The sequence below is a fragment of the Vipera berus genome, assembly GCF_964194415.1.
Source record: "Vipera berus genome assembly, chromosome: W".
Lineage (NCBI taxonomy): Eukaryota > Metazoa > Chordata > Lepidosauria > Squamata > Viperidae > Vipera > Vipera berus.
The window spans coordinates 72,859,502-72,884,259 of NC_138210.1; the positions used below are offsets into that span (position 1 = coordinate 72,859,502).

General features: G+C 48.7%; 1 protein-coding gene across 4 annotated transcripts in view; it reads left to right on the top strand.

The window, feature by feature from the left end:
• Positions 1 to 24,364, top strand: part of LOC308676166 (capping protein, Arp2/3 and myosin-I linker protein 3-like) — a 57,582-nt gene extending 33,218 nt beyond the window's left edge. For 2 of the 4 annotated variants that reach the window (XM_081341917.1, XM_081341915.1), the window contains 18 exons: positions 264 to 362; positions 583 to 714; positions 2,375 to 2,488; positions 2,706 to 2,881; positions 5,444 to 5,531; positions 6,382 to 6,510; positions 7,644 to 7,707; positions 8,856 to 9,061; positions 10,913 to 11,025; positions 13,497 to 13,824; positions 13,904 to 14,038; positions 15,926 to 15,995; positions 17,047 to 17,136; positions 19,659 to 19,816; positions 20,479 to 20,677; positions 21,511 to 21,651; positions 23,414 to 23,536; positions 23,636 to 24,364. In XM_081341917.1, coding sequence (XP_081198043.1) covers positions 264 to 362; positions 583 to 714; positions 2,375 to 2,488; positions 2,706 to 2,881; positions 5,444 to 5,531; positions 6,382 to 6,510; positions 7,644 to 7,707; positions 8,856 to 9,061; positions 10,913 to 11,025; positions 13,497 to 13,824; positions 13,904 to 14,038; positions 15,926 to 15,995; positions 17,047 to 17,136; positions 19,659 to 19,816; positions 20,479 to 20,677; positions 21,511 to 21,651; positions 23,414 to 23,536; positions 23,636 to 23,661 — 2,391 coding nt within the window. In that variant the 3' untranslated portion in view covers positions 23,662 to 24,364. Of the gene's footprint in view, positions 1 to 263; positions 363 to 582; positions 715 to 2,374; positions 2,489 to 2,705; positions 2,882 to 5,443; positions 5,532 to 6,381; positions 6,511 to 7,643; positions 7,708 to 8,855; positions 9,062 to 10,912; positions 11,026 to 13,496; positions 13,825 to 13,903; positions 14,039 to 15,925; positions 15,996 to 17,046; positions 17,137 to 19,658; positions 19,817 to 20,478; positions 20,678 to 21,510; positions 21,652 to 23,413; positions 23,537 to 23,635 lie in introns of those variants that run through there. The other 2 variants (XM_081341916.1, XR_014028276.1) reach the window with 2 other exon arrangements.
• Positions 24,365 to 24,758: the final 394 nt, after the last annotated feature.

Sequence of the window (24,758 nt, forward strand, 5' to 3'; positions counted from 1 at the left end):
CTATTCTAATTTCTATTCTATTCTATTCTATTCTACTCTAATTTCTATTCTATTCTATTCTATTCTATTCTATTCTATTCTATTCTATTCTATTCTATTCTATTCTAATTATATATTCTATTCTATTCTATTCTATTCTATTCTATTCTATTCTATTCTATTCTATTCTATTCTATTCTATTCTATTCTATTCTATTCTATTCTATTCTAATTTCTATTCTATTCTAATTTCTATTCTATTCTACCTTCTCCTCCCTTCTCAGATCCAGTGGTGTCTGCTGCGGAACAACCACTCTTCCAAGATCTCTCAGGATCAAGCTTTCCGCCTCCACCAAGGAATCGTCACCCATAGCGCCGAGCAAGTAAACGTTCCCATCTCCCTCGGCCTCCTTCTCCCGCCCATCCTTAACATCATGGGGCCTTTGCAGATGTGACCAATGGGGGGGCGCAGGAGCGGGTGGGGTTCGGGGTGGCCCGAATGTCTCCGAGATCTCCGATGGTATCCCTGGGGACAGACCCATCAGAGGATTTTCAGGTCCAGGGTGTTGAGAGTTAACACTCCCCTATCCTGTCCGTCGCTAGATGATGAGCCGGCTTTGTGTGCGGGTTCAGGAGGAATTACGGGTCCTGCGAACGTGCTCTGTCCAGGACTCTGTCCAAGAGGAAGTCCTTTATGCCCGGAAGTTGATGAAAGAAGCCAAGAATTCCAGAGCGGTAAGATAAACCCTTTTCCTCAAGCAGATAGTTCTTGATTTACAACCATTCGTTTACAACAAATTTACCACGGCACTGAAAAAAAAGTAACTTCGAACCGTTCCTCGTACTTACGACCGATTTTAAAGAAGAGGTTGGATAGGGTTTGTCTGAAGTAGTATAGGCTCTCTAGCTTGAGCAGGGGTTACTGGGATAGAAGGCCTCCAAAGCCCCTTCCAACTCTTATTCTATAATCTGGTGACTTCAGACGTGTTGGACTTCAACTCCCAGAATTCATAGTGTCACCCATTCTCGGATCCCACGAATAGGGGAGGGGAAAATTGCTCGGTTGGTGGATTGATTGGCTGATTAAATACCATCAGGTTGGTGTTGACTCTCACCAACTGTAGAGATAGACCTTCCTCAACCTGCCTGGCCTTTTAGGCCTTCCAACGTTACTGCCGTCATCGAGGAAAAATGGTCACATCGTCTCTGAAAGATTGTTCCTCTTCAGCAGGGTTTCTCAACCTCAACAACTTTAAGAAGGGTAGACTTCAAGTTTAAGAAAGGTGGAGTTCAATTTTAAGAAGGGTGGGCCAATTTTAAGAAGGATAGACTTCAACTTTAAGAAAGATGGAGTTCAGTTTTAAGGGTGGACCGAGTTTTAGAAACTTAACGTTAAGAAAACCAAGATCATAGCATCCGGCCCTCTCAATTCCTGGGAAATAGATGGGGAAGAAATGGAGGTAGTGACAGATTTTATTTTCCTGGGCTCCACGATCACCGCAGACGGGGACTGCAGCCAAGAAATTAAAAGACGCTTGCTCCTCGGGAAGAAAGCCACGGCAAATCTAGACAGCACACTAAAAAGCAGAGACATCACCCTGTCAACAAAAGTGCACATAGTCAAGGCTACGGTCTTCCCAGTTGCAATGTATGGCTGTGAAAGTTGGACCATAAGAAAGGCTGAGCGCCAAAGAATCGAGGCCTTTGAACTCTGGTGCTGGAGAAGACTCCTGCGAGTCCCTTGGACTGCAAGGCGATCAAACCGGTCAGTCCTAGAGGAGATCAACCCTGACTGCTCTTTAGAAGGCCAGATCCTGAAGTGGAAACTCAAATCCTTTGGCCACCTAATGAGAAGGAAGGACTCACTGGAGAAGAGCCTCATGCTGGGAAAGGTTGAGGGCAAGAGAAGAAGGGGATGACAGAGAACAAGGTGGCTGGATGGAGTCACCGAAGCAGTAGGCGTGAGCCTAAACGGACTCCAGAAGATGGTAGAGGACAGGAAGGCCTGGAGGAACGTTGTCCATAGGGTCGTGATGGGTCAGACACAATTTTGCAACTAACAACAACAATAACAAGTTTTAGAAGAGTGGAGTTCAAATTTAGTAAGAGTGGACTTCAGGTTTAAGAAGGGTGGACCAAGTTTAAGGGTGGACTTCAATGTTAACAAAAATAGGCCAAATTTAAGAAGTTTAAACTTCAAGCTTAAGTTTCAGAAGGATGGACCAAGTTGAAGAAGGATAGACTTCAACTTAAGACGGGTGGACTTCAACTCCCAGAATTCCCCAGCCAACAGAGGTGGCTGGGGACTTCTTGAAGTTGAGGTCTACCCTTCTTAAAGATGCTAAGTTTGAGGACCCACTCCTCTTAAAAATGGTTTCTCATCTCTTTCCTACAGCTCTTTCCCAGCCTGTATGAACTTGGGCACCTCTTGGCCAGTGATGGGCCCGTGCGGCACCGCCTGGAATCCATGGCCAGCGAAGTGGCCAAAGCCGTCGACAAAGAACTGCAGGTGAAGAAGACACCACAATCACCTTTCACACATTCATGCTATTTCTGGTAACAAGGTCCTCCTGACGGCAAGTCCTAGGGACTGTAGGTCTTGGGGAGTTTGCGTGTCCAAATCAAGAGGGTCTTTGGAGGGTGTGAAGAACTCAAGGTGACCCCCCCTCGATTTCCTTGCTCGCCTTCTTTCGACAACCCTGATTCGTGGTTTCTCTTTCTGCCAGATGATCTTGGAATCCATGGTTGGTCTAACCCAGGAGTTGTGTCCACACGCCGTCCAGGCCGCTGAAGAACATCACAAGATGTTGGCAGCTGTTTCGGAGCATGTCACCCTGCCCCGAAACTTTATCCGGGGTGCTTTGCTGGAACAGGCTGGCCAGGACATTCAGAACAAGCTCAAGTAAGAATTTGGCTGTAGAAAGAAAAAGGGGGGAGGGGGGTTGTAGGGAGGGCTTATAAGAGCCGTGGTGTCACAGTGGCTAGAATGCAGAATTGCAGGCTAATTCTGCCCACTGCCAGGAGCTCAATTCTCATTGGCTCAAGCTTGACTCAGCCTTCCAAGATCAGTAAAATGAAGACCCAGATTGTGTATGTGTGTGTGTGTGGAGGGGCAACAGGCTGTAAACTGCTTAGAGCGGGCTGTAAAGCACTGTGAAGCGGTATATAAGTACATGCTGTTGCTACTGCCCTTCCTTCCTTCCTTCCTTCCTTCCTTCCTTCCTTCCTTCCTTCCTTCCTTCCTTCCTTCCTTCCTTCCTTCCTTCCTGCCTCCCTGCCTGCCTGCCTGCCTGCCTGCCTGCCTGCCTTTCCTCCTTCCCTCCCAGTGGTTAGAATGCAGAATTGCAGGCTAACTCTGCCGACTGCCAGGAGTTCGATCCTGACCGGCTCAAGGTTGAACTCAGCCTTCCATCTGTCAACGCTGCCAACATTGAATGTTCTTGCTTGACAAGAGATGAAGAAGCAGCTATTTCATATGTCACACTTGTGTACTGCTTTAAGACATGGGTCTTCAAACTCGGCCCTTTTATGACTCATGGACTTCAACTCCCAGAATTTCTCAGCCAGGCATGCTGGCTGAGGAATTCTGGGAGTTGAAGTCCATGAGTCATAAAAGGGCCGAGTTTGAAGACCCCTGCTTTAAGAGATAGGGCTAAGGCTGGGAGGAGGAAGACTGTTCCTCAAGGCCACCTGAAATTAAAGAAGATAAGAACTTGGCGGGTTGTCTAACGGAAGGGAAACTGATTCTTTAAGTTAATTGGAGAATATGAGTAATGACCAAATTGGAAAGGTGGAGAATTGTGTTTAATGTATTGTGCAAGGGGGCGGAGATTTCAAGATTCCAGCTTCCTCCGAGCAAGCATTTGCCGGTGCATTAGGCTCAATAAAGGACTTTTAAGGTAAACAATGCCTCAGAGTCACTTGGAAAGCCCATAGGTCGGAAACGTTGACACCATCCTTCTGAGGTCGGTAAAACGAGGACCCAGATTGTTGGGGTGGGGGGGTGGGGTCAATAGGCTGACTCTAAACTGCTCGGAGAGGGCTATAATGACCTATAAAGCCCTAAATGGCTTGGGTCCGGACTATCTAAGGGAACACCTGCTGCCGGCATCAACTTCCCATCGTCCTGTGCGCCCCCACAGGGAGGGCCTTCTCAGGGTACCGCCGGTTAATGAATGCCGGAGGGTTATTCCCAGGGGAAGGGCCTTCTCTGTGGGTGCGCCTGCCCCATGGAACCAACTACCTACAGAACTTAGGACTGCCCCCAACCTTCGCTCGTTTCGCCAGGACCTGAAAACTTGGCTCTTCGAGCTGTTTGGCCCAGACTGTGGGGTTTTTAATTTAATTGGGTTTTAGATTTACCTTTGAGGCTTGAATTTAATTTAATTGTTTTAATTGATTTTAATTTTTTTTATTTCATGGTTTTAACTGCCCTGTAAACTGCCCTGAGTCCTATGGGAATAGGGCAGTATACAAATTCAATAAAATAAATAAAATAAATAAATAAATAAAGTGGTAGATAAGTCTAAGTGCTGTTGCTACGGCTACCATATCAAAGGTGGAGGCGGGTTCCAGATCCAAGGAACCAGGTGAGCATCTCACCTTGAGCCTCAGAAAACAAGCAGGTATTTCAGGAAAGCCTAAGGGAGGCAGGATAGCAGTCTTCCAATATTTGAGGGGGCTGTCGCAAGAAGAGGAGTGTGTGTGTGGGGGGGGTTCAACCTATTCCCCAAAGCACCAGAAGGCAAGACAAGAAATAATGGGTGGAAACTGATCAAGGGGAGAGACAACCTAGAACTAAGGAGAAATTTCCTGACTGGTGAGAAAAAATTAATCGGTGGGACGACTTGCCACCAGAAGTTGTAGTTGCTCCAACACTGGAGGTTTTGAAGAAGAGATTGGACAGCCATTTTGTCTGAAATGGTCTAGGGCAGAGCTAGGCCACCTTGGCTCTTTTATGACTCGTGGACTTCAACTCCCAGAATTCCTGAGCCAGCCACGCTGAGGGGGAAAGGGAGAGGTTTCCAAGCTGAGCCATGCTGGCTCAGGAATTCTGGGAGTTGAAGTCCACGAGTCATAAAAGAGCCAAGGTGGCCTACTCCTGGTATAGGGTCTCCTGCTTGAGCAGGGGGTTGGACTAGATGACCTCCAAGGTCCCTTCCAGCTCCTATTCTATTCTATTCTATTCTATTCTATTCTATTCTATTCTATTCTATTCTATTCTATTCTATTCTATTCTATTCTATTCTATTCTATTCTATTCTATTCTATTCTATTCTATTCTATTCTATTCTTCCTACTCCTTTTTAAGAGGAGACTGGACAGCCATTTGCCAGAAAAGGTATTGGGTCTCCTGCTCGAGCAGGGGTTTGGACTAGATGACCTCCAGGGTCCCTTCCAGCTCTGTGACTCTGTTGTCTTGCTATTCGCCCTCTGATGTTCTTCCACCCGAATTCTTTCCCAGTGAAGTGAAGCTCTCGGTCGTGACGTATCTCACCAACACCATTGTGGAGGAACTTCTGGAGGAGTTGTACTACGCTCACAAGAACCTGGTGAGGACAATCTGTGCTTCTTTCACACACCCCTCTCCCCTCCAAGTGGAGCCACATCCCTCACTTCCATGTCAGGACTTTATTCCGATTTGGGGCCTGGTGCCTCAGCCTTTCAGAATCCCCAGTTGCTCTTGCTTGGAGTTGGGAAGCTAAGCAGGGTCGGACCTGGTTGGTAATTGGATGGGAGACGTGAGGAAGTCCCGGTGTTGGTGGCAGAACCCCTTGATACGGGTAGTCCTCGGCTTCCGACCACAACGGAGCGGGACATTCCTCCTGCTAAGCAAGACTTCTGTTAAGCGAGCTTTGCCCCATTTAACGACCTCTCTCGCCACAGCGAATCCCTGCCATTTTTAAGTTAATAGCACGGTTGGCGAGTCTGGCTTCCCCATTGACTTTGCTTGTCGGAAATTGGCAAAAGGGGAATCACGTGACCCCGGGATGCTGCGACCGTCATAAATATGAGCCAGATGCCAAGCGTCTGAATTTTGATCACGTGAGCACGGGGATGCTGCCACGGTCGTAAGTGTGGGGAAAACGGTCATAAGTCACTTTTTTCAGCGCCACTGTAATTTCAAACGGTCACTAAACAAACTGTTGTAAGCCGAGGACTACATATATATAGTATATATATGTGAAGTATACACACACACACACAAACACATAGAGTGGTGGGATGCAGGCCTGGGCCTCTGAGACCTAGAACAGACTTCCGGAAGTGGCATCCATGCACTTTATATATACATATTTAAACCCCTCCCCCTTGTGTTTAGCACTGGTACTGCAGACCTGTTATCAGGATGATCCCAAGCTGATAGCCTCCATCTTTCTTCTCTCCTCTTTCCAACCCCAGGCTCAACACATCACCCATCTCCACCGACTTTCGGACAGTCAGGATAGCGCGATCCTTCCCGAACATCTGGGGAAACCCCAACTCCAGGGACCGAAAGAGTTCACCGACCACGAGCTGGATTCCAACATCGTAAGAGGTTCCAACTTAACTCTGGCGGGATCCCCGGTTTTTGCAAGTCCTGCCCTTGGGCAGGCTTTAAAATAGAATAGAGTGGGAAGGGACCTCGGAAATAATAATAATAATAAATAATTAATTAATTAATAATAATAATAATAATAATAATAATAATAATAATAATAATAATAATAATAATAATAATAATAATAATAATAATAATAATAATAATGATAATTTGGAAGGAACCTTGGAGGTCTTCTAGTCCAGCCCCCTGTTCGAGCAGGAGAGCCTATACCAGTTCAGACAAGCGACTACCCAGTCTCTTCTTAAAAACCTCCTGTGATGGAGCGCCCACGATTTCCGGTGGCGAGCTGTTCCACTGGTTAATTGTCCTCGCTGTCAGGAAGTTTCTCCTTAATTCCAGGTTGCTTGCTGTTCCACTGGTTAAGTGATAAGTTGAAGCGTGACCGACATGTTTCTCTCGTTGGCTCTGGGTGGGCTCCTATTTAAGTGGACAACCACTTCAATACAAGCCAGCTGTGTGCAGCGGCAGCAAAAAAGGCCAAGACAGTCCTAGGCTGCATTAACAGAAGGATAGAATCAGGATCATGTGAAGTGTTAATACCGCTTTATAAAGCCTTGGTAAGGCCACACTTGGAATACGGCATCCAGTTTTGGTCACCACAATAAAAAAAAGATGTTGAGACTCTAGAAAGAGCGCAGAGAAGAGGAGGCTAAAACATACAAAGAACGGTTGCTGGAATGGGGTATGTCTAGCTAGTCCAGTGAAAAGGAGGACTAGGGTTGACATGATCACAGTCGTCCAATTCTTGAGGGGGCTGCCACAAAGAAGAGGGGGGGTGTCAACCTGTTGTCTGAAGCACTTCAGGGCAGGACAAGAAGCAACGGATGGAAACTCATCAAGAAGAGAAGCAACCTAGAACTAAGGAGGAATTTCCTGACAATTAACCAGTGGAACAGCTTGCCACCAGAAGTTGTGGGTGCTCCATCACTGGAGGTTTTGAAGAAGAGACTGGACAGTCACGTGTCTGGAATGGTAGAGGGTCTTCTAGCTGAGCAGGGGGTTGGACTAGAAGACCTCCGAGGTCCCTTCCAACCCTGTTATTCTGTGTTCTCTCCTGCAGGACACCATGGCGATCAAAAGACAGAAGAACTGCCGCAGGATCAGGCCGGTTTCTGCCTTCATTAGTGAGTGCAACAACAACTTTCATAGCCGCCGTTCTTTAATCCAGAGAGGTCGGCCTCCACTTAGAACCGTTCGCTTAGCGACCGAAGTTTCAACGTCGCTGAAAAAAAGTGACTTAGGACCGCTTTCCACACTTAACCACTGCTGCAGCATCCCCGTGGTCACCTAATCAAAATTCAAACGCTTGGCAACTGGCATGTGCTTAAGACGGTTGCAGTGTTTTAGGCTTCCTGTGATCCCCTTTTATGACCTTCTGACAAGCAAAGTCAACGGAGGAAGCCAGATTCACTTAACCACCGTATTGACTAACTTAACAAGTGCGGAGATTCACCGAAGGACTGAAATTCTGGGCGCCTTTGTGGTCGTAAATTGATGGTTACCTTAAAGAAGCTGTAAAATACTGCGATTAATCTTGGTCAGACTTATCCTAATTGATTTCCCGAGACAACTCATTTGTCTGCTTGTCTGATAGGGCGTTATTGTTCCTATAAATTCTGCTTTAGCTTCCAAATGGGTTCAGTGAGCTTCCCCACTCAGTGCAATAGTAGTCCTTGGACTTACAACCATTCATTTGTTGACCGTTCAAAGTTACGCCGGCACTGAAAAACGCGACTTGTGACTGTTTTTCACACCTACGACCGCTGTAGTATCCCCACGGTCATGCGATCAAAATTCCAACGCTTGGCATCATATTTATGACCGTCGCAGCGTTTCAGGGTCACGTGATCCCCTTTTGCAAACTTCTGACAAGCAAAGTCAACCGGGAAGCCAGAATTCACTTCACGATCGTTTGACTAATTTAACAACTAATGTGATTCCCTTCACAACTGTGGCAAGGAAGGTCGCAAAATGGGGGCCAAGCTCACTTCACACGTGTTTCACTTAGCGACAGAAATGTTCTTGCTCAGTGGTGGTTGTAAGTCAAGGACTATCTGTATCCGGGCAACAAAAATGGGTTTCGAGCTTAAATCAGCCCTGCACAAATCCCCCATTTTTTTTTCTCTTTGGCCCAAAACGGCCAAAACTACCCATTGGATATGCTGGATTCGTTCAGTGGGATTCACTGAAATGACCCTCGTAAAATGGAGTCCGGTCACATGACGCCTCAACTTATGACTGCAATGACTTAACGACTTCTCTCCACTTGCAGGTGGATTGGAACAGGACAGTGACCTCACAACTGCTAATATGAGCTCACCTCTGGGGTGGATCGCTCTCGTGGGCAACACTCCCTACCCCTATTCACACAGCGCCTCCTTCGATGAGTTTTGTGAGCTGCCCACAGACGGGACTCGGCTTGAGCACCGGACGTGCGGCAGACCCCGGCCGCCTCGTTCGACTCGCTTCCGCTCCAGCGTGAGTACCTCGTCCAAAGTATCTCTTTCCTCCTTCTCCCGCTTGACCGCGTGAAGGGTTAATAGTCCCAAAGGGGCTTTTTTCAGAAGGCAACTGCACTTCCTTGTTTTTGAAGACGTTTCACTCCTCATAAAAGAAGCTTCTTCAGCTCTGACTGGACGGTGGGGAACAGAAGGATTTATACTCCTTGCAGACAGCTGGTCATTTGCCTTCATGTAGAGAGCCGTTGAGGCCACTTGGAGGTTTGTCTGTGTCCTCGGGGGTTGCCAGAGTGGTGCAAATGGGTGTGGAGTGTGTGAAAAGGTCCTGTAGCCAAAGAACGTAGCCTCCAGCGTAGTCATTCCATATGTCGCAGGAATATCGGAAAAACCTCAGGAGGATGTTCAGCCAACACAACATGCGTGCACACTTCGAACACACCAATACACTAAGGCAGAAACTTGTCCACCCGATGGCTAAAACACCCAGACACAAAATGAGCAATGTGGTATATGTAGTACAGTGCAGTGACCCATGTACAGATCACTTTGAGAGCGGGCAACTAAATTTCATTTTTCATGCGTGTCATTGTGCCCACAGTAAAAAATGACAATAAAGGTTATCTTATCTTAAAACTCACGGCACCACATAGGAGAACAAACTCATCAGGACCAGATTTAGCCGTCCGTCTGCCTTTAAAAGAGCAAGGCCGCTCTTTCGAAGACAGCAAAGTCCACATTCTGGACAGAGTGGACCGCTGGCTTGAAAGAGGGGTCTGTTGTGATTCAGGGTCAGCCTGTGCTCCCAGCAGCTGAGTCCGATGAATCGGAGGAGGAGGAGGAGGGGTTTGGAGAGCCTTTGGTGTCGGAGGGAGGCTCTGATGCACTGCAGGACTCTCAGCCTGGCTCCTCCAGTCGTGTTCCTCACGAGGCTCAGCTGTGTGGGTAGGAGGTGACGGACTCAGAGAAGTCACAGATGAATCTGTTCAGAGATGCTAGAAGCAGAAGGCAATCCAGCAGAGCAGAGCAGAGAAAAATCAATGAGGCCACTCAGTGAGAGGAGGAGAAGGCAGTGAGAAGCCACGCCTTGGGACTGATAATAAAAGGGGAAGGTGTGGACGGGGCTTGTTGCTAAAGGCAACCGTTTGGAGAATATTCTAAGGGAATCCTGGTCTGTTCTGGCTACTTCTGTTTAACTCTTGTTTGTTGAGTCTTGTTTGATATGTTGATTCATTTATGGAAGGAAATGTTCTGTTGCTTTTTTGTTTGAACTGTAAATAAATTTGGGTTGGGTTTTTCCAGCCTATTGACTGTAAAAAAGGAAAAAAGGGGTTGTCCCTGACACACAAACAGGGCCAGTCATAGGCTGGAACAGAACAGGGTCAAAGAGGCCATATCTCGGTCAAAACTGAGCACCCCTCCCTCAACAGAGGGGGAGGGACACAACACCAACTATCTCCAGTCTACCACACGGTCCTTTCAGCAGTTCCAAGAAGGCTCCACGCCCATTTGCACCACTCAGGGGACCCTCCAGACAAACCTCCAAGTGGCCTCCACAATCCTCTAAAAGAATGCAAACGACCAGATGACTGCAAAGGAGTATAAATCCTCTCATTCCCCACCATCCAGTCAGAACCTGAAGAAGCTTCTGGGACGAGAAGCGAAACCACTTCAGAGAAAGACACGGACGTCCAGTTGCCTCCTGAAAAAAAGGGCCTTTCGGATCTCAATCCAGCTTACTTTCCAATCTTCCTCCTCTTTCATCCGTGGGTTCTCTTTTAATTCCATCTCCCCACTCATCCACCCATGCCCCACTTAATCTATGGGAAGAATTAACAGGTCCCAGGGTTGTTTTTTCTTGTTTTTTTTCCAGAACCGACTTTTTCGTTCCCTGGAATCCAGAGAACAGGAGAACGGGATGGTGCCCAGACTGGATGAGGGTCTTGATGAATTTTTCAACCGGAGAGTCCTAAGCAACACAATAAGGTGAGCCGAGCACAATTCTCTCTAGGACAGAGTTGATGTCATTCAGTTGGGCAAGAGAAACCAAATGCACAGGGATGGGATAGGGGGTACCTGGCTCAATAGCAGCAACTGTGAGAGGGATCTTGGAGTCCTAGTGGACAATCCCTTAAATAGGAGCCAGCCGTGTGCTGCAGCAGCCAAAAAAGCCAACACGGTGCTAGGCTGCATTAACAGAGGAATAGAATCAAGATCACATGAAGCGTTAATTCCACTTTACAAGGCCTCGGTAAGGCCACACTTGCAATACGGCGTCCAGTTTTGGTCACCACGATGTAAAAAAGATGTTGAGGCTCTGGAAAGGGTGCAGTGAAGAGCAACAAAGAGGATCAGGGGACTGGAGGCGAAAACATACAAAGAACGGTTGCAGGAATTGGGGATGAAGAGAAGGACGCGGGGGGGGACAGGATAGCAGTCTTCCAGTATCTCAGGGGCTGCCCCAAAGAAGAAGCAGTCAAGCTATTCTCCAAAGCACCTGAAGGCAGGGCAAGAAGCAACGGATGGAAACCAATCAAGGAGAGAAGCGACCTAGAACTAAGGAGAAACTTCCTGACGGTGAGAACAATTAACCAGTGGAATGACTTGCCACCAGACGTTTCGAGGGCTTCATCGTTGGAGGTTTTTAAGAAGAAGATTGGACAGCTTTTTGTCTGGAATGGTATAAGATCTTCTGCTTGAGTAGTGGGTTGGACTAGAACAGACATGTCAAACCCAAGGCCCGGGGGCCAGATCCGGCCCGCCAAGTGGTTTCATGTGGCCCACGAAGCCATCCTGGAAACAGTGAGGGAACAGCCCCCACTGCCCTGGCCCTGGCCCAGAGACCCTCCTCCTGCCAGAGACCCTCAGATCTGTCCCACTCCTGCCCAGGCCCCCATAGGCACCCTTGATGCGAACGATGTAGAGCTGGCCACGCCCACCCAGCAGGCCATACGCACTCTAGCCACGCCCACCCAGTAGGCCACGCCCACCCTGGCCACGCCCACCCAGCCCCCTGAGGGTAACTGCAATGCTGATGCGGCCCTCCATGAAATCGAGTCTGACACCCCTGGACTAGAAGACCTCCGATCTCCTTTCCCACTCTGTGACTCTGTCTTTGCTAAGATCAGCCGGGAAGAAAAACAGCTTCCAATTTAGTTTTGGTTTCTTTCCTGCTCTTACAGTATCTTTGAATATCTCCCTAATGCAGCTAGTCCTCAACTGACAACAGTTCATTCAGTGGCCGTTCGAAGTTACAACGGCACTGGAAAAAGTGACTTACTTACTTACTTACAGGCTTTTCGCACTTACGACCGTTGCAGCATCCCCCCCGGTCGCTTGGTCAAAATTCAGATAACTCGGCGATTGACTCATATTTATGACGGTCGCAGAGTCCCGTGGGGGAGGGGCCACGCGATCCCTTTTTTGGGCGACCTTCTGCCAAGCAAAATCAACGGGGAAGCCAGATTCGCTGAACAACCGTGTCCCTAACGTAACAACTGCGGTGATACACTTAACAACCGGGGTGGGGGGGGAAGGTTGTAAAGCAGGACAAAATTCACTTATCAAATGCCTCACTTAACAAGAGAATGTTGGGCCTCCGTTGTCGTTCGTCGTGGACTTACCTGTATTTTATTTCTATCATTTGATTATTTTTTAAAAAAAATATTGTAAGACGGTCGGCCAATAAATTGGACGGATAAAGGGAAGGAGGGAGAGAAGGAAGGAAGTGTTGGGATTCCTCGCCAGCCAGCAGACCTGACAGTTGAGTCTGAGGAGGAGGAGGAGGAGGAGGAGGAGGAGGGGCATGGAGTGACATCAGAGTCAGAGGAAGGCTCTGAGGAGCTCCAAGACTTACAGTCGGACGAGGAGCCCGGCCCCTCTACTCGCGCTCAGGCTGAGACACAGCTGTGCTGGGAGTCTGAGTTGGACAGTGATGAAGCACAGCTGGGAAATATCCAGGATGCACGAAAGTGCCGGCAAGAGAAGCGAGTAGGACAGAGGAATGCAATGGGGTGGCTCCAAAGGAAAAGGAGAAGGCATTAGGAAGCCACGCCTGGGCTGAATAATAAAAGGGAAAGTGCGGGAGGTGCTGGTTGCCAAAGGCCACCATTCGTGCTGAGGATCGAGTTTCTGTGGACTGTGTTTGTTTGCCTTGGACGTTGATTCGGGTCTGTGAATAATAAAAGGGGATTGTTTTTTTCTTGCGGTTTCCTGCCTGCTCGTTGGAAGAGGGGTTTCTCCTTGTGAGCGTAACAAGGACTCACGTAGGCTGAGACAGAACAAGAAGGAATGAAATAAAAAAGAAGAAGGGAGAGAAGGAGGGAGGGAAGCGTCTCGCTTAGCCATAGAAATTTCCGGCTCATTTGTGGTCATAATTTGAGGACTATGTATGTATCTTACATTTCTCTCCAAAATCACTTTCGGCTCTCTTAGTTCTCCATTTCTCTCCTGCACAGCTATCCTCGGATATCTGAGAGCTGTGTGGTACGGCCAGGCCTGTCCGATTCCCTCCCACCTCTACAAAGGAAGAGGAAAAAGGGCCTCTTCCATTTTCGCCGGTACCGCAGCATCAAGGGAGAGCGAGACTCCGACGATCTGCCTGCCAATCCTCCCCCGCCTCCTCTGGGAGGGGAGGACACGAAGCCCTTGATGTACTCCGTCGCCCACGAGAAAGACTGGAAACTGGACCAGGACATTGCGGGGGGAACAATGCTGCTTCCGGGAATGGCGACCGCAACAGCACCTGGAAGCGGGGTCAAAGGCCTCCCAGGCCGATCTAAACAGGTAAGGAAATTTAATTCTGGGGTAAGGGCTGGGACGCGAAAGACCCCCTTTTTAAAATCCCCTTTCCTTCCGAAACAAGATTTCCACTCCTGATTCAGAGAGGGCATCGACGGACGGGCGGAGGACCAAGTTCTTACAGCCGTCGCGCGTCCAAGGAGTGCCACTGCCGGGAATGGAACGTGCGAAAGGGTGGAGCTTGGATGCTAAGCTAGAGGTAATTCTCCACCAGGGGAAAACACCCCATGTGAAGAATAAAACTTGCCATTGGAATAAGAGAGGGGAGGTGTTGCTTTAGAATGGATTAGATCAGGGATATCAAACTGCCGACCCACGGGCCAGGTGAGTCACGCAGAAGCCACGCCCACCCCAGCTCCAGCAAGGGGGAAAAAAGTCACGATACATCGCGACACATCACGTGATGCGGCAAGTTTGACAGCCCTGGGTTAGATGAAGAAGCGAAACCTCTACGATTCTGCTGAGGACCGCGAGAGAGTCTGAAACCTCCCCAAAGACACCGCAGCAGGTGTGGAGAGGAAGCAGACGGTTCCCGTAACAAAGTGACATTGTTTACACGGACTACGCAAGAGGAGGAATTATTGTTTCATTCTACGGACTGGTGTCTGGGAACCTCAGAGTTACTTTCGTTTCGACATTGCCATGCCATGTATTCAATAAACAGGAAGATTTTTGGAAACGGAAAGAAGCCGGAGTTTGGTTTGGATTCACAAGCTGGATGTTGACACCCCGATTCTGGGAAACCAGGAACGGGGACCGTCTTTGCCTTATGTGGACAATCACTTAAGCATGAGCCAGCCGTGTGCTGCAGCAGCCAAACAGGCCAATGCAATCCTGGGCTGCATTAGCAGAGGGATAGAATCAAGATCATGTGAAGTGTCAATACCACGTTATAATGCCTTGGTAAAGCCACACATGGAACACTGCATCCAGTTGTGGTCATCGTGATACAAAAAAAAAACACGATATTGAGGCTCTGGAAAGAGTTCAGAGAAGAGCAGCAAAGATGATCAGGGGACTGGAGGTTAAAAGATACGAAGAATGGTTGCTGGAATTGGTTATGTCTGGTTTAATGAAGAGAACGACGAGGGGTGACGTGATAGCAGTGTTCATCTATGGAGATCCTCAATCATCCAGATCAGGGGTCTTCAAACTTGGCCCTTTTATGACTTGTGGACTTCAACTCCTAGAATTCCTCAGCCAGGCACGCCTGGCTGAGGAATTCTGGGAGTTGAAGTCCACAAGTCATAAAAGGGCCAAGTTTGAAGACCCCTGATCCAGATCATGGTTGTCCCACGGTTGTGCTTTTCCAAAAGGCAACTGGACTTTCTTATTTTTCCTTGAAGAAAATATTTTCAAGGAAAAAAAAACAATGAAGTCCAGTTGCCTTTTGGAAAAGCACCTTGGTATAGCAGTGTGCCAATATTTGAGGGGTGGCCACAGAGAAGAAGTGGGTGGGTGGGGAATCAGCCTGTTCTCCAAAGCACCTGAAGGCAGGACAAGAAGCGACGGATGGAAACTAATCAAGGAGAGAAGCAACCTGGAACTGAGGAGAAATTTCCTAACAGAACAATTAACCAGTGATTAATTCACAAGTTGCGGGTGCCCCAACACTGGGGGTTTTTAAAGAAGAGATTGGACAACCATTTGTTTGAAATGGCATAGGGGTCTCCTGCCTGAGCAGGGGGTTGGACTAGAAGACCTCCAAGGTCCCTTCCAACTGTCTCCTCCTCTTCCTCCTCCTCTCCTCCTCCTCCTCCACCTTTTTAAAGAAGAGACTGGACAGCCACTTGTCTGGAATGGCATAAGGTCTCCTGCCTGAGCAGGGGGTTGGACTAGAAGACCTCCGAGGTCCCTTCCAACTGTCTCCTCCTCCTCCTCCTCTTCCTCCTCTTCCTCCTCCTCTCCTCCTCCTCCTCCTCCTCCTTTTTAAAGAAGAGACTGGGCAGCCATTTGTCTGGAATGGCATAAGGTCTCCTGCCTGAGCAGGGGGTTGGACTAGAAGACCTCCGAGGTCCCTTCCCACTCTGTCATCCTGTCATTCTTGTCCGTGGCGTGCAGTTCATCACTTTTCTTCCTTGGCTAGAGCGTTGAAATGGAACAAAGGACGGGAAGTTTGCGGGAGCAGCAGAGAAGACGATCCTCGGACGACACAGGTGGGCAGAATTTTCCAGCCTCCTCAGCTCGCCTCCCCCCTCCCCTTGCATAGATGACCCCGGGAGCCCCACGTGGTCCAAGGAAGCTCTTCTGAAGCCTGGGCGACCTCGGCGGCTTAAAATCACGCAGGTCCCCCCCCCCCAAAAAAAGGAAGGGCTACCCCCAAAAAAGGAGCTCCTTCCTAAAAGTAATATTTGGTTTATTTTTTATTTTTATTACATTTATATCCCGCCCTTCTCCGAAGACTCAGGGCGGCTTACAAGCTTAGCAGTAGCCTTCATTCTATGTATATGCCTGCTTAGTAGGGCTTTCACACACACCCCAAGCGGCATTATTACAAAGTCAGCTTAATTGCCCCCAACAATCTGGGTCCTCATTTTACCTACCTCGGAAGGATGGAAGGCTGAGTATTTATTAGATTTTTTTTTAAAAAAAAATTCTTGCCTTTATGACTTCATAAGTAAATCAAGGTGGGGAAGCTTCCTGCTCCTGTCTTCCCCATAACGATAACCCTGCGAGGTGGGTTCGGCTCGGAGAGAGGGACTGGAGCAAAGTCACCCAGCCGGCTTTCATGCCTAAGGCGGGACTAGAACTCCCAGTCTCCTGGTGATTGGCCCAAAGTCACCCAGCGGGCTTTCGTGCCTGAAGTAGGACTAGAACTCCCAGTCTCCTGGTGATTGGCCCAAAGTCACCCAGCGGGCTTTCATGCGTAAGGTGGGATTAGAACTCGCCGTCTCCTGGTGATTGGCCCAAAGTCACCCAGCGGGCTTTCATACCTAAGGCAGGACTAGAACTCACCATCTCCTGGTGATTGGCCCAAAGTCACCCAGTGGGTTTTCATGCCTAAGGCAGGACTAGAACTCGCCGTCTCCTGTTGATTGGCCCAAAGTCACCCAGCGGGCTTTCATGCCTAAGGCGGGACTAGAACTCTCCGTCTGCTGGTGATTGGCCCAAAGACATCCAGCCTAAGGCGGGACTAGAACTCCCCCTCTCCTGATTTCTAGCACAGCGTCTGATATCGACTGATTGTTTGTTTTGAAACCCACATAGGGCAAAGAGGATGGAGGCCTCACCCTCCCCTGCAGAGCACCAAGCCAAGTTTTGCCACCATTCGGCGGGCAGAAGCCAGCTGGGATATAGGTGGGTAGACGTTCCTAGAATTGCCCAACGTGAAGGCAACTGGACTTCGACTCCCAGAATTCCCCAGCCAGCAACGCCGGGAGTTGAAGTCCACTTGCCTTCACGCCGCCAATGGGATGAGTAGTATGCATTCAGCTATGCAGGGGGTGAGTTTATATGACAGAGACATGTTTTGAGCCTGGCAAATGAGGTGGCTGCTGTAATAATCCAGAAGTGAATCAGAACACAGCTGGGAGGGACCTTGGAGGTCTTCTAGTCCAACCCCCTGCTCAAGCCGGAGAACCTACAGCATTTCAGATAGCTGGCTGTCCATTCTTTTCTAAAAAAAAAACCCCAAAACCCTGCAATGATGAAGCACCTACAATTTCTGGTGGCCAGCTGTTCCACTGGTTAATTGCCCTCACTGTTAGGAAGTTTCTCCTTAATCCCAGGTTGCTTCCCTCCTTGATTAGTTTCCATCCATTTTTTCTTGTCTTGCCTTCTGGTGCTTTGGAGAATAAATTGATCCCCCTCTTCTTTGTGGAAGCCTCTCCAATATTGGAATACTGCTATCATGTCCCCCCCCCCGCCCCCCCCCCAAGTCCTCCTTTTCTCTAGACCAGCCATTTATTTCCAAATCCCGCAACTGTTCTTCTTCCTATGTTTTAGTCTCCGGGCTATTCTATTCTATTCTATTCTGTTCTATTCTATTCCATTCCATTCCATTCCTTATTTTATTCTGTTCTGTTCTGTTCTGTTCTGTTCTGTTCCGTTCCGTTCCGTTCTGTTCCGTTCCATTCCATTCCTTATTTTATTATTCTATTCTATTCTATTCTATTCTATTCTATTCTATTCTATTCTATTCTATTCTATTCTATTCTATTCTATTCTATTCTATTCTATTCTATTCTATTCTATTCTATTCTATTCTATTCTATTCTATTCCATTCCATTCCATTCCATTCCATTCCATTCCATTCCATTCATTTTATTATTCTGTTCTGTTCTGTTCTATCCTATCCTATCCCATCCCATCCCATCCCATCCCATCCCATCCCATTCCATTCCATTCCATTCCATTCCTTATTTTATTATTCTATTCTATTCTATTCTATTCTATTCTATTCTATTCTATTCTATTCTATTCTATTCTATTCTATTCTATTCTATTCTATTCTATTCTATTCTATTCTATTCTATTCATTCTAATTCTAATTCTAATTCTAATTCTAATTCTAATTCTAATTCTAATTCTAATTCTAATTCTAATTCTAATTCTATTGCATTCCATTCCATTCCATTCCACTCCACTCCATTCCTTATTTTATTATTCTATTCTATTCCATTCCATTCTATTCCAAATTCAAGGCATTGCTGGGTGATTTTGGTTTGCACTGTCAGTGAGTACCTACACTATTCAAATCACATTACAAATAGTTCTCTACTTACAGCCGTTTGTTTAGTGGCCGTTCGGAGTTGCAACGGACCTGAGAAAAGTGAGTTATGACGTTTTTTCACACTTACGACCGTTGCAGCATCCCCCTGGTGATGTCATTAAAATTTGGACGTTTGGCAACTGGCATGTCTTTACGACGGCTGCAGGGTCCCTCACAAGCAAAGTCGATGGCGGAAGCCAGATTCACTTCACAACTGCATTACTAACTTAACCACTGCAGTGATTCACTTAACGAGCGTGGCCAAGAAAGGTCGTAAAATGAGACGAAAGTCGCTGAACGCCTGCCTTGCTTAACAACAGAATTTTGGGGATTGCAAAAGGGGATCCCATGACCCCAGGATACTGCAACTGTCATAAATACGAATGACGTTTCGCTTCCCATCCCAGAAGCTTCTTTAGCTCTGACTGGATGTTGGGAAGTGGAAGGATTGATACTCCTTTGCAGTCATCTGGTCATTTGCATTCTTTTAGAGGGTCGTTGAGGCTACTTGGAGGTTTGTCTGTGTCCTCAGGGTCACCTCAGTGGTGCAAATGGGTGTGGAGCCTTCTTGGAGCTGCTGAAAGGAGTTCCAAGAAGACTCCACACTCATTTGCACCACTCAGGTGACCCCGATGACACAGATAAACCTCCGAGTGGTCTCAATGACTCTCTAAAAAAGGCAAATGACCAGCTGTCTGCAAAGGAGTATAAATCCGTTCCATTCCCCACCATCCAGTCAGAGCTGACGAAGCTTCTTGGGCGAGAAGCAAAACGTCTTCCAAGAAAAAAGAAGGAAGTCCCGTTGCCTCCTGAAAAAAAAGCAGCTTTGGGGCAACCATGACCCGAATGACGGAGAACCTCCATAGACATTTAAATACGAACCGGTTGCCAAGCGTCTGAATTTTCATCACGTGACCACGGGGGGACACTGCAAATGTCTGAAGCGTGCAAATAGGGTCATAAAATCACTTTTCCGCAGTGCCCTTGTACCTTTCGAACGCTCACGAACCGAACGGTCGTAAGCCGGGGACTCTCTGCCTTTTGAATGAATTGAATGAATTCCTGGCGGTTGATGGGTCCTGTGTTCGTCTTCTCCCAAATCTGCAGCTGAAGAGAGCACCTCCCGGGACAGTGGGGGCAAAGACAACCTCCGAGACCACCCCCTGGAAGAAAAGCAGACGGGGGCCGACGAGAGGGGCGTGATGGGGGGCACACCAAATTCCGAGAAGGACCGACTGACGGCACCGCCCGGTGCAAAACAACAGGTCTTTTTGAATTCAAGGGGCAGGAGAAAGGTGTTTTGGGGCTGGGGGCTTCTGGGTGAAGGACTGGGGAGTGACCACAATTTAGACAAGAACTCCCAGTGCTAAGCCAGACATTTGTTAAGGGAGTCGTGTCCAATTTTACAGTCTTTTTTGCCATGGTCGTTAAGTGGATCATCCCGGTAAGTGACTCATACGGTCGTTAAAGCGAATCCAGCTTCCTTGATTGACTGCCACCTGTGAAGGTCAGGAATGGCGATCATGTGACCCCCTCCAGGATGCTTTAACTCTCCTACATACATGCTGGTTACCAAGCACCCAAATTTTGTTCACGTGACCACAAAAGGGACGATGATTGTAATTGTGAGGACCAGGTCATAAGTCACTTTTTCCAGCGCCGTCATCACTTAGAATGGTCGCTGAATGAATGGTTTATGGCTGGCTGGGGAATTCTGGGAGTTGAAGTCCTGACAGGTTGCCCAGGTTAAGAAGCATTGCTCTGGAGGTTGAAAACTACCATTCCCAGCATTCCATACCATGCGTCTTGCTAGCTAGGTTTGCTGGGAATTGTAGTCCAGCAGCAGCCGGAAGCTTCTTCTGAGAAATTTCTATTTTTTTATCCCCTCTCCTTTCATATCTCCACATCCGCCCTCTTGGTTTTACAGCAATTCAGGGATCTCTCTTCGACTCCTCGCCCTCCCAAGCCGGTTGCCCTCCCCAGGGGCCGGAAGACCCCCAGCCAGCCAGAAAGAAGTCGCAGCAACGAGGAAGGCAGTGTATCTGGTGGAGCCATTCTAGAAGATTCCTGCACCTTTCCTCCCGTCGCTCAACCCCGACGTAGACCGAAGGAGCAGGAAAACGAAGGTGAAGAGACACCGAGGTCCTAAGACAAAGGTCTCGGTTTACCTCACGCAGATCCTGGATTAATCAGTACAAGAATTCCAAAGGGAAGGAGTTTTTGCTTTGGGATAATAGCATTTTCTCTGGGGCACAGGCAGTCCTCGAACTTACGACCGCAATTGATCCTGAAATTTCTGTTGTTGTGTGAAATACTTGTTAAATGAGTTTTGGCCCATTTTTACAACCTTTCTCGCCACACTCGTTAAGAGAATCACTGGAGTTGATAAGTTAGTAACCCAGTTGTTAATCGAATCTGGCTTCCCCCATGGTCGCAAAAGGGGATCATATGACCTTGGGACACAGCAAAGGTCATTAACCTCAATTTTGATCACATGATCACGGGGACACTGCAGAGGTCGTCCCTGTGAAAAACTGTCATAAGTCACATTTTTCAGTGCCTTTGTAAGTTTGAACAGTCAGTAAATGAACTGTTCTATGTTATATGTAAGGGTGTAGGTATATATATATATATATATGTTGTATATAGCATGTTTATACTTGTGTTGTGTACAGGAACACTTTTGAGAGCAGGCAACAGAATTTCATTTTTAATGTGTGCCAGTGTGCCCACAGTAAAAAATGACAATAAAGGTTCTCTTTAGCTTACTATTTGCAAGTCAAAGACTACCTTGTATTATTTATTGAACACTTATTTAAACCTTTCCAGCAGGAGGCAACAAAGAGCTACAGAGAAAAAAATACGAATGCTCTGCTGCCCTCTAGTGGCCTGTGGGATTATTTTTTTTTAACAATCCAGAGAGGGTCACCTTAACCAACAAATTCTTTCTGGGGCTCAGGACTCTCTGATGCTCCTCTTTCCATTCCAGGGGAACCTGAGGTAGGACGGAAAATGGCGCCTCTCAAACCAAAGAGAACACGGCGGGCCCAGTCCTGTGACAAGCTAGAGTCCGATCGGGGACGGAATCCAGGATCTGGAGGTATGGCAGAGCTGGAATTCCCCTACTTGTGGGATCCAGAAGGTGGGAGGGACCTTTGGAGAGAGGACCAGCGAAGCGGTAGAGAAGGAGTGACAGAAACTGGGGGCGAAGTCAAAAGAGGAATCAGCCTAGAATCCCTACATCAGGAGTCCCCAACCCGTGAGCTGTGGCGCATTACTGGCCGTGGCCTGCTGGCCACCGGGCTGTGGGACAGGCTGGTAAGTGTGCCCACTCATCCTTGTTTGTGCTAGTGCCGCGGCCACACAGCCTAAATGGAGCTCCACACGGCCTAAAATGGGGCTCTGTGCAGCCTAAATGGGGCTTTGCAGGGCCTAAAATGGGGCTTCGCGCGGCCTAAAACGGGGCTTCACGTGGCGTAAAAGGGCTCCGCACAGCCTAAATGGGGCTCCGCGTGGCCTAAAATGGCTCCGCGTGGCCTAAAACGGCTCCGCACAGCCTAAATGGGGCTTCACGTGGCCTAAATGGGGCTTCACGTGGCCTAAAACAGGGCTTTGCATGGCCTAAATGGGGCTTGGCGTGGCCTAAATGGGGTTCCGCACGACCTAAATGGGGCTCTGCATGACCTAAATGGGGTTCCACGTGGCCTAAACGGGGCTCCGCATGGCAAAAACGGAGTGCCATGTGGCCTTAACTGCGCCGCGCAGCAAAAACAGGGCAGCGCTAGTGCCCACATGGCAAAACCAGGGCAGGGCTAGCTAGCGTCATGTGGGCACTAGCACCGCCCCGTTTCCATCGTGCACATGCGCATAAAATGTTTCCCCTTCCCTTTCCCTCTAGCTCCTCCAACCAAGAAAGTTTGGGGACCTCTGCTCTACATAGCCACAAATGAACAAAGTCAAACCCACTCGAATTTTCGTGGACCCTTAACTAATTCCAAGCTAACCTTTTAGCTGGGAAGATTCCTGCGCGGGGGCCTTCAGCAATAAAGCAGTTAAATTGTAGCTTCACATGTGGATGTGATCTTTGGCACCTGACAAAAGCCATTTGCAAGAAACAAACTGGGTGGAACTGGGATGGGTGGCGCAGGCTTGCTGGTGAAGGAAAAAGTCCTCGGTGCACGCTCTTCTTTGTCCAGGTGGTCCTCCACGTACAGCCATTCATTTAGTGACCATTCAAAGTTACAACGGCAGTGTCATGGTTCTGATAAATGAGACAGTTCAAATAAAATGCAGCATTGACAGGCAGGGGGGAAAAAGGGACGTATGACCCCTTTTCCACACTTATGACTATTGGCAGAATCCCCAAGGTCACATGGTCAAAATTTGGAAGCTTGGCAACTGGCACGTATTTATGACGGCCGCCGTGTCCCCGGGGGTGGGGGATCCTATGATCCCCTTTTGTGACCTTCTGACAATGGGGGAAGCCAGATCGGCATAACAACCGCGCGGCTAAGTTAACAACTGCCGCCACTCAACGGCCACGGTAAGAAAAGTCGCAAAACGGGGCAAAATTCACTTAGCAGCCGTCTTGTTTAGCGCTAGACGTTTTGGTCGTACGTCGAGGACTACCTGTTTTTACCTTTGTGAATTGCGACTTGGTGAAGCTCTGTGAATCTTGGTCACACCTGGTGAAACTTTGTCAAGCTTCATATCACTGATTCCCCCGGAGCAAGACGACAACGATTGAAGCGGCGAGGTTTCGGTGTCATGACCCTCCCCTCGAACCCAGTTCCCCCCACCCCGGCTAATTCTCTCTCTCTCTCTCTCTCTCTCTCTCTCCCCTGCCTCAATTTCCTTCCCAGGTGCCAGTGACCTACCCCTGCCTGACCCACCTCCTCGTCCCCCTCAACTCGAACCGCCCGGCTGGAAACCCCGCCCCGCTCTTCCTCCTCCTCCTCCTCTCCTTCCAGCAGACCGGCATGGGGGTAGGTATGGATGACCTTTAGGGAGACCGTGGGGTGGTCGCTCAATTTTTTTTCCCCTCTCTCTCTTTTTTTTTTTTTGATTGTCTTTTCTTTCTGCAGGAGTCCCCAGATCTGGGGCAGAGTGATGGAAAAACCCTTCCTGGGTCTCCGAAAACTCACCCCCCACCACCACCCCCATCTGGCCGGAAGACCCGAGGGGGAGCCGGACGTGCTACAAGCGGGGGGAGGGGCAAAGCATGAGGGGGGGGGGGTCTCCTCCAAGCTGTCCCGTCTCTCTCCCCCCCCCCACCCTCCACAAGAGATGTCCAGATGGTTCCTACTGGAAATTCTTTCATTCGTTCCTTCTTTCCATTCGTGCCTCTTTCTTCTCTGACTTCTGGCCAAAAGCCCACCCCTCACTCCTGCCTGTGGGGGGGGGACTCTCATCCCACCCCCCACCCCCCACCCAGCTTTGTTTTTAACCAGGATGGGAGAAAACAAGAAAGCCACAAAAATGTCTCCTTTCCCCCCCCCCCGGCTATCCTGGGGCGGGAGGGGGGCCGAGGCCCCCCTTTTTTCCTCTCCTTTCCCCCCCAGATTTCTTCCTTTCCTCTGGGCCCCCAATTCCTTTTCCTCCCCACCCCGTGTCCCCCTCCCATCCTGGTGGTCCCCGATTTCAAACCCACCCTCTCCGCCATCTTTCCCCCCCCCTGTTCCCTCCGCCCGTTTATTTTCAGCTTGTACAAAAGAAAAAGAGAAGCGTAATAAATTATATATGGACGTTTAAAGAAAACGAAACGAAGCATAAAATGTCTCTTTTGAGTTTGGGGGAGAAACCTAGGGGAAATCTGACTTTCAACTGCAGGGCACCCCCCTCAAATTTCCGGGGCGATTCCTGACGGACTCAGACGGGGTGGAAGCGTAACAGATGGTCCTCGGCTTAACAGCCATCCGTTTAGGGACTGTTCGGAGCTACAGCGGCACTGAAGAAAAGCGACTTTAAGTTACGACCGTTTGGGGGGGGCACTTTACGACCATCGTACAAATCCCCCGGGCCAGGTGATCAAAATGCGGGAGGCTTGGCAACGGGCGTGTCCCGAGGACGGTCGCAACGATCCCGTTTTTGCGGGATCAGTTTCCCCTTAACCACCATGCCGCCCTCCGAGCCACGGCTGTGATTCCCTTAGCAATGGTGGCGAGAACGGTCGGAAAACGGGGCGAAGCTCACTTAACAACGGCCTTG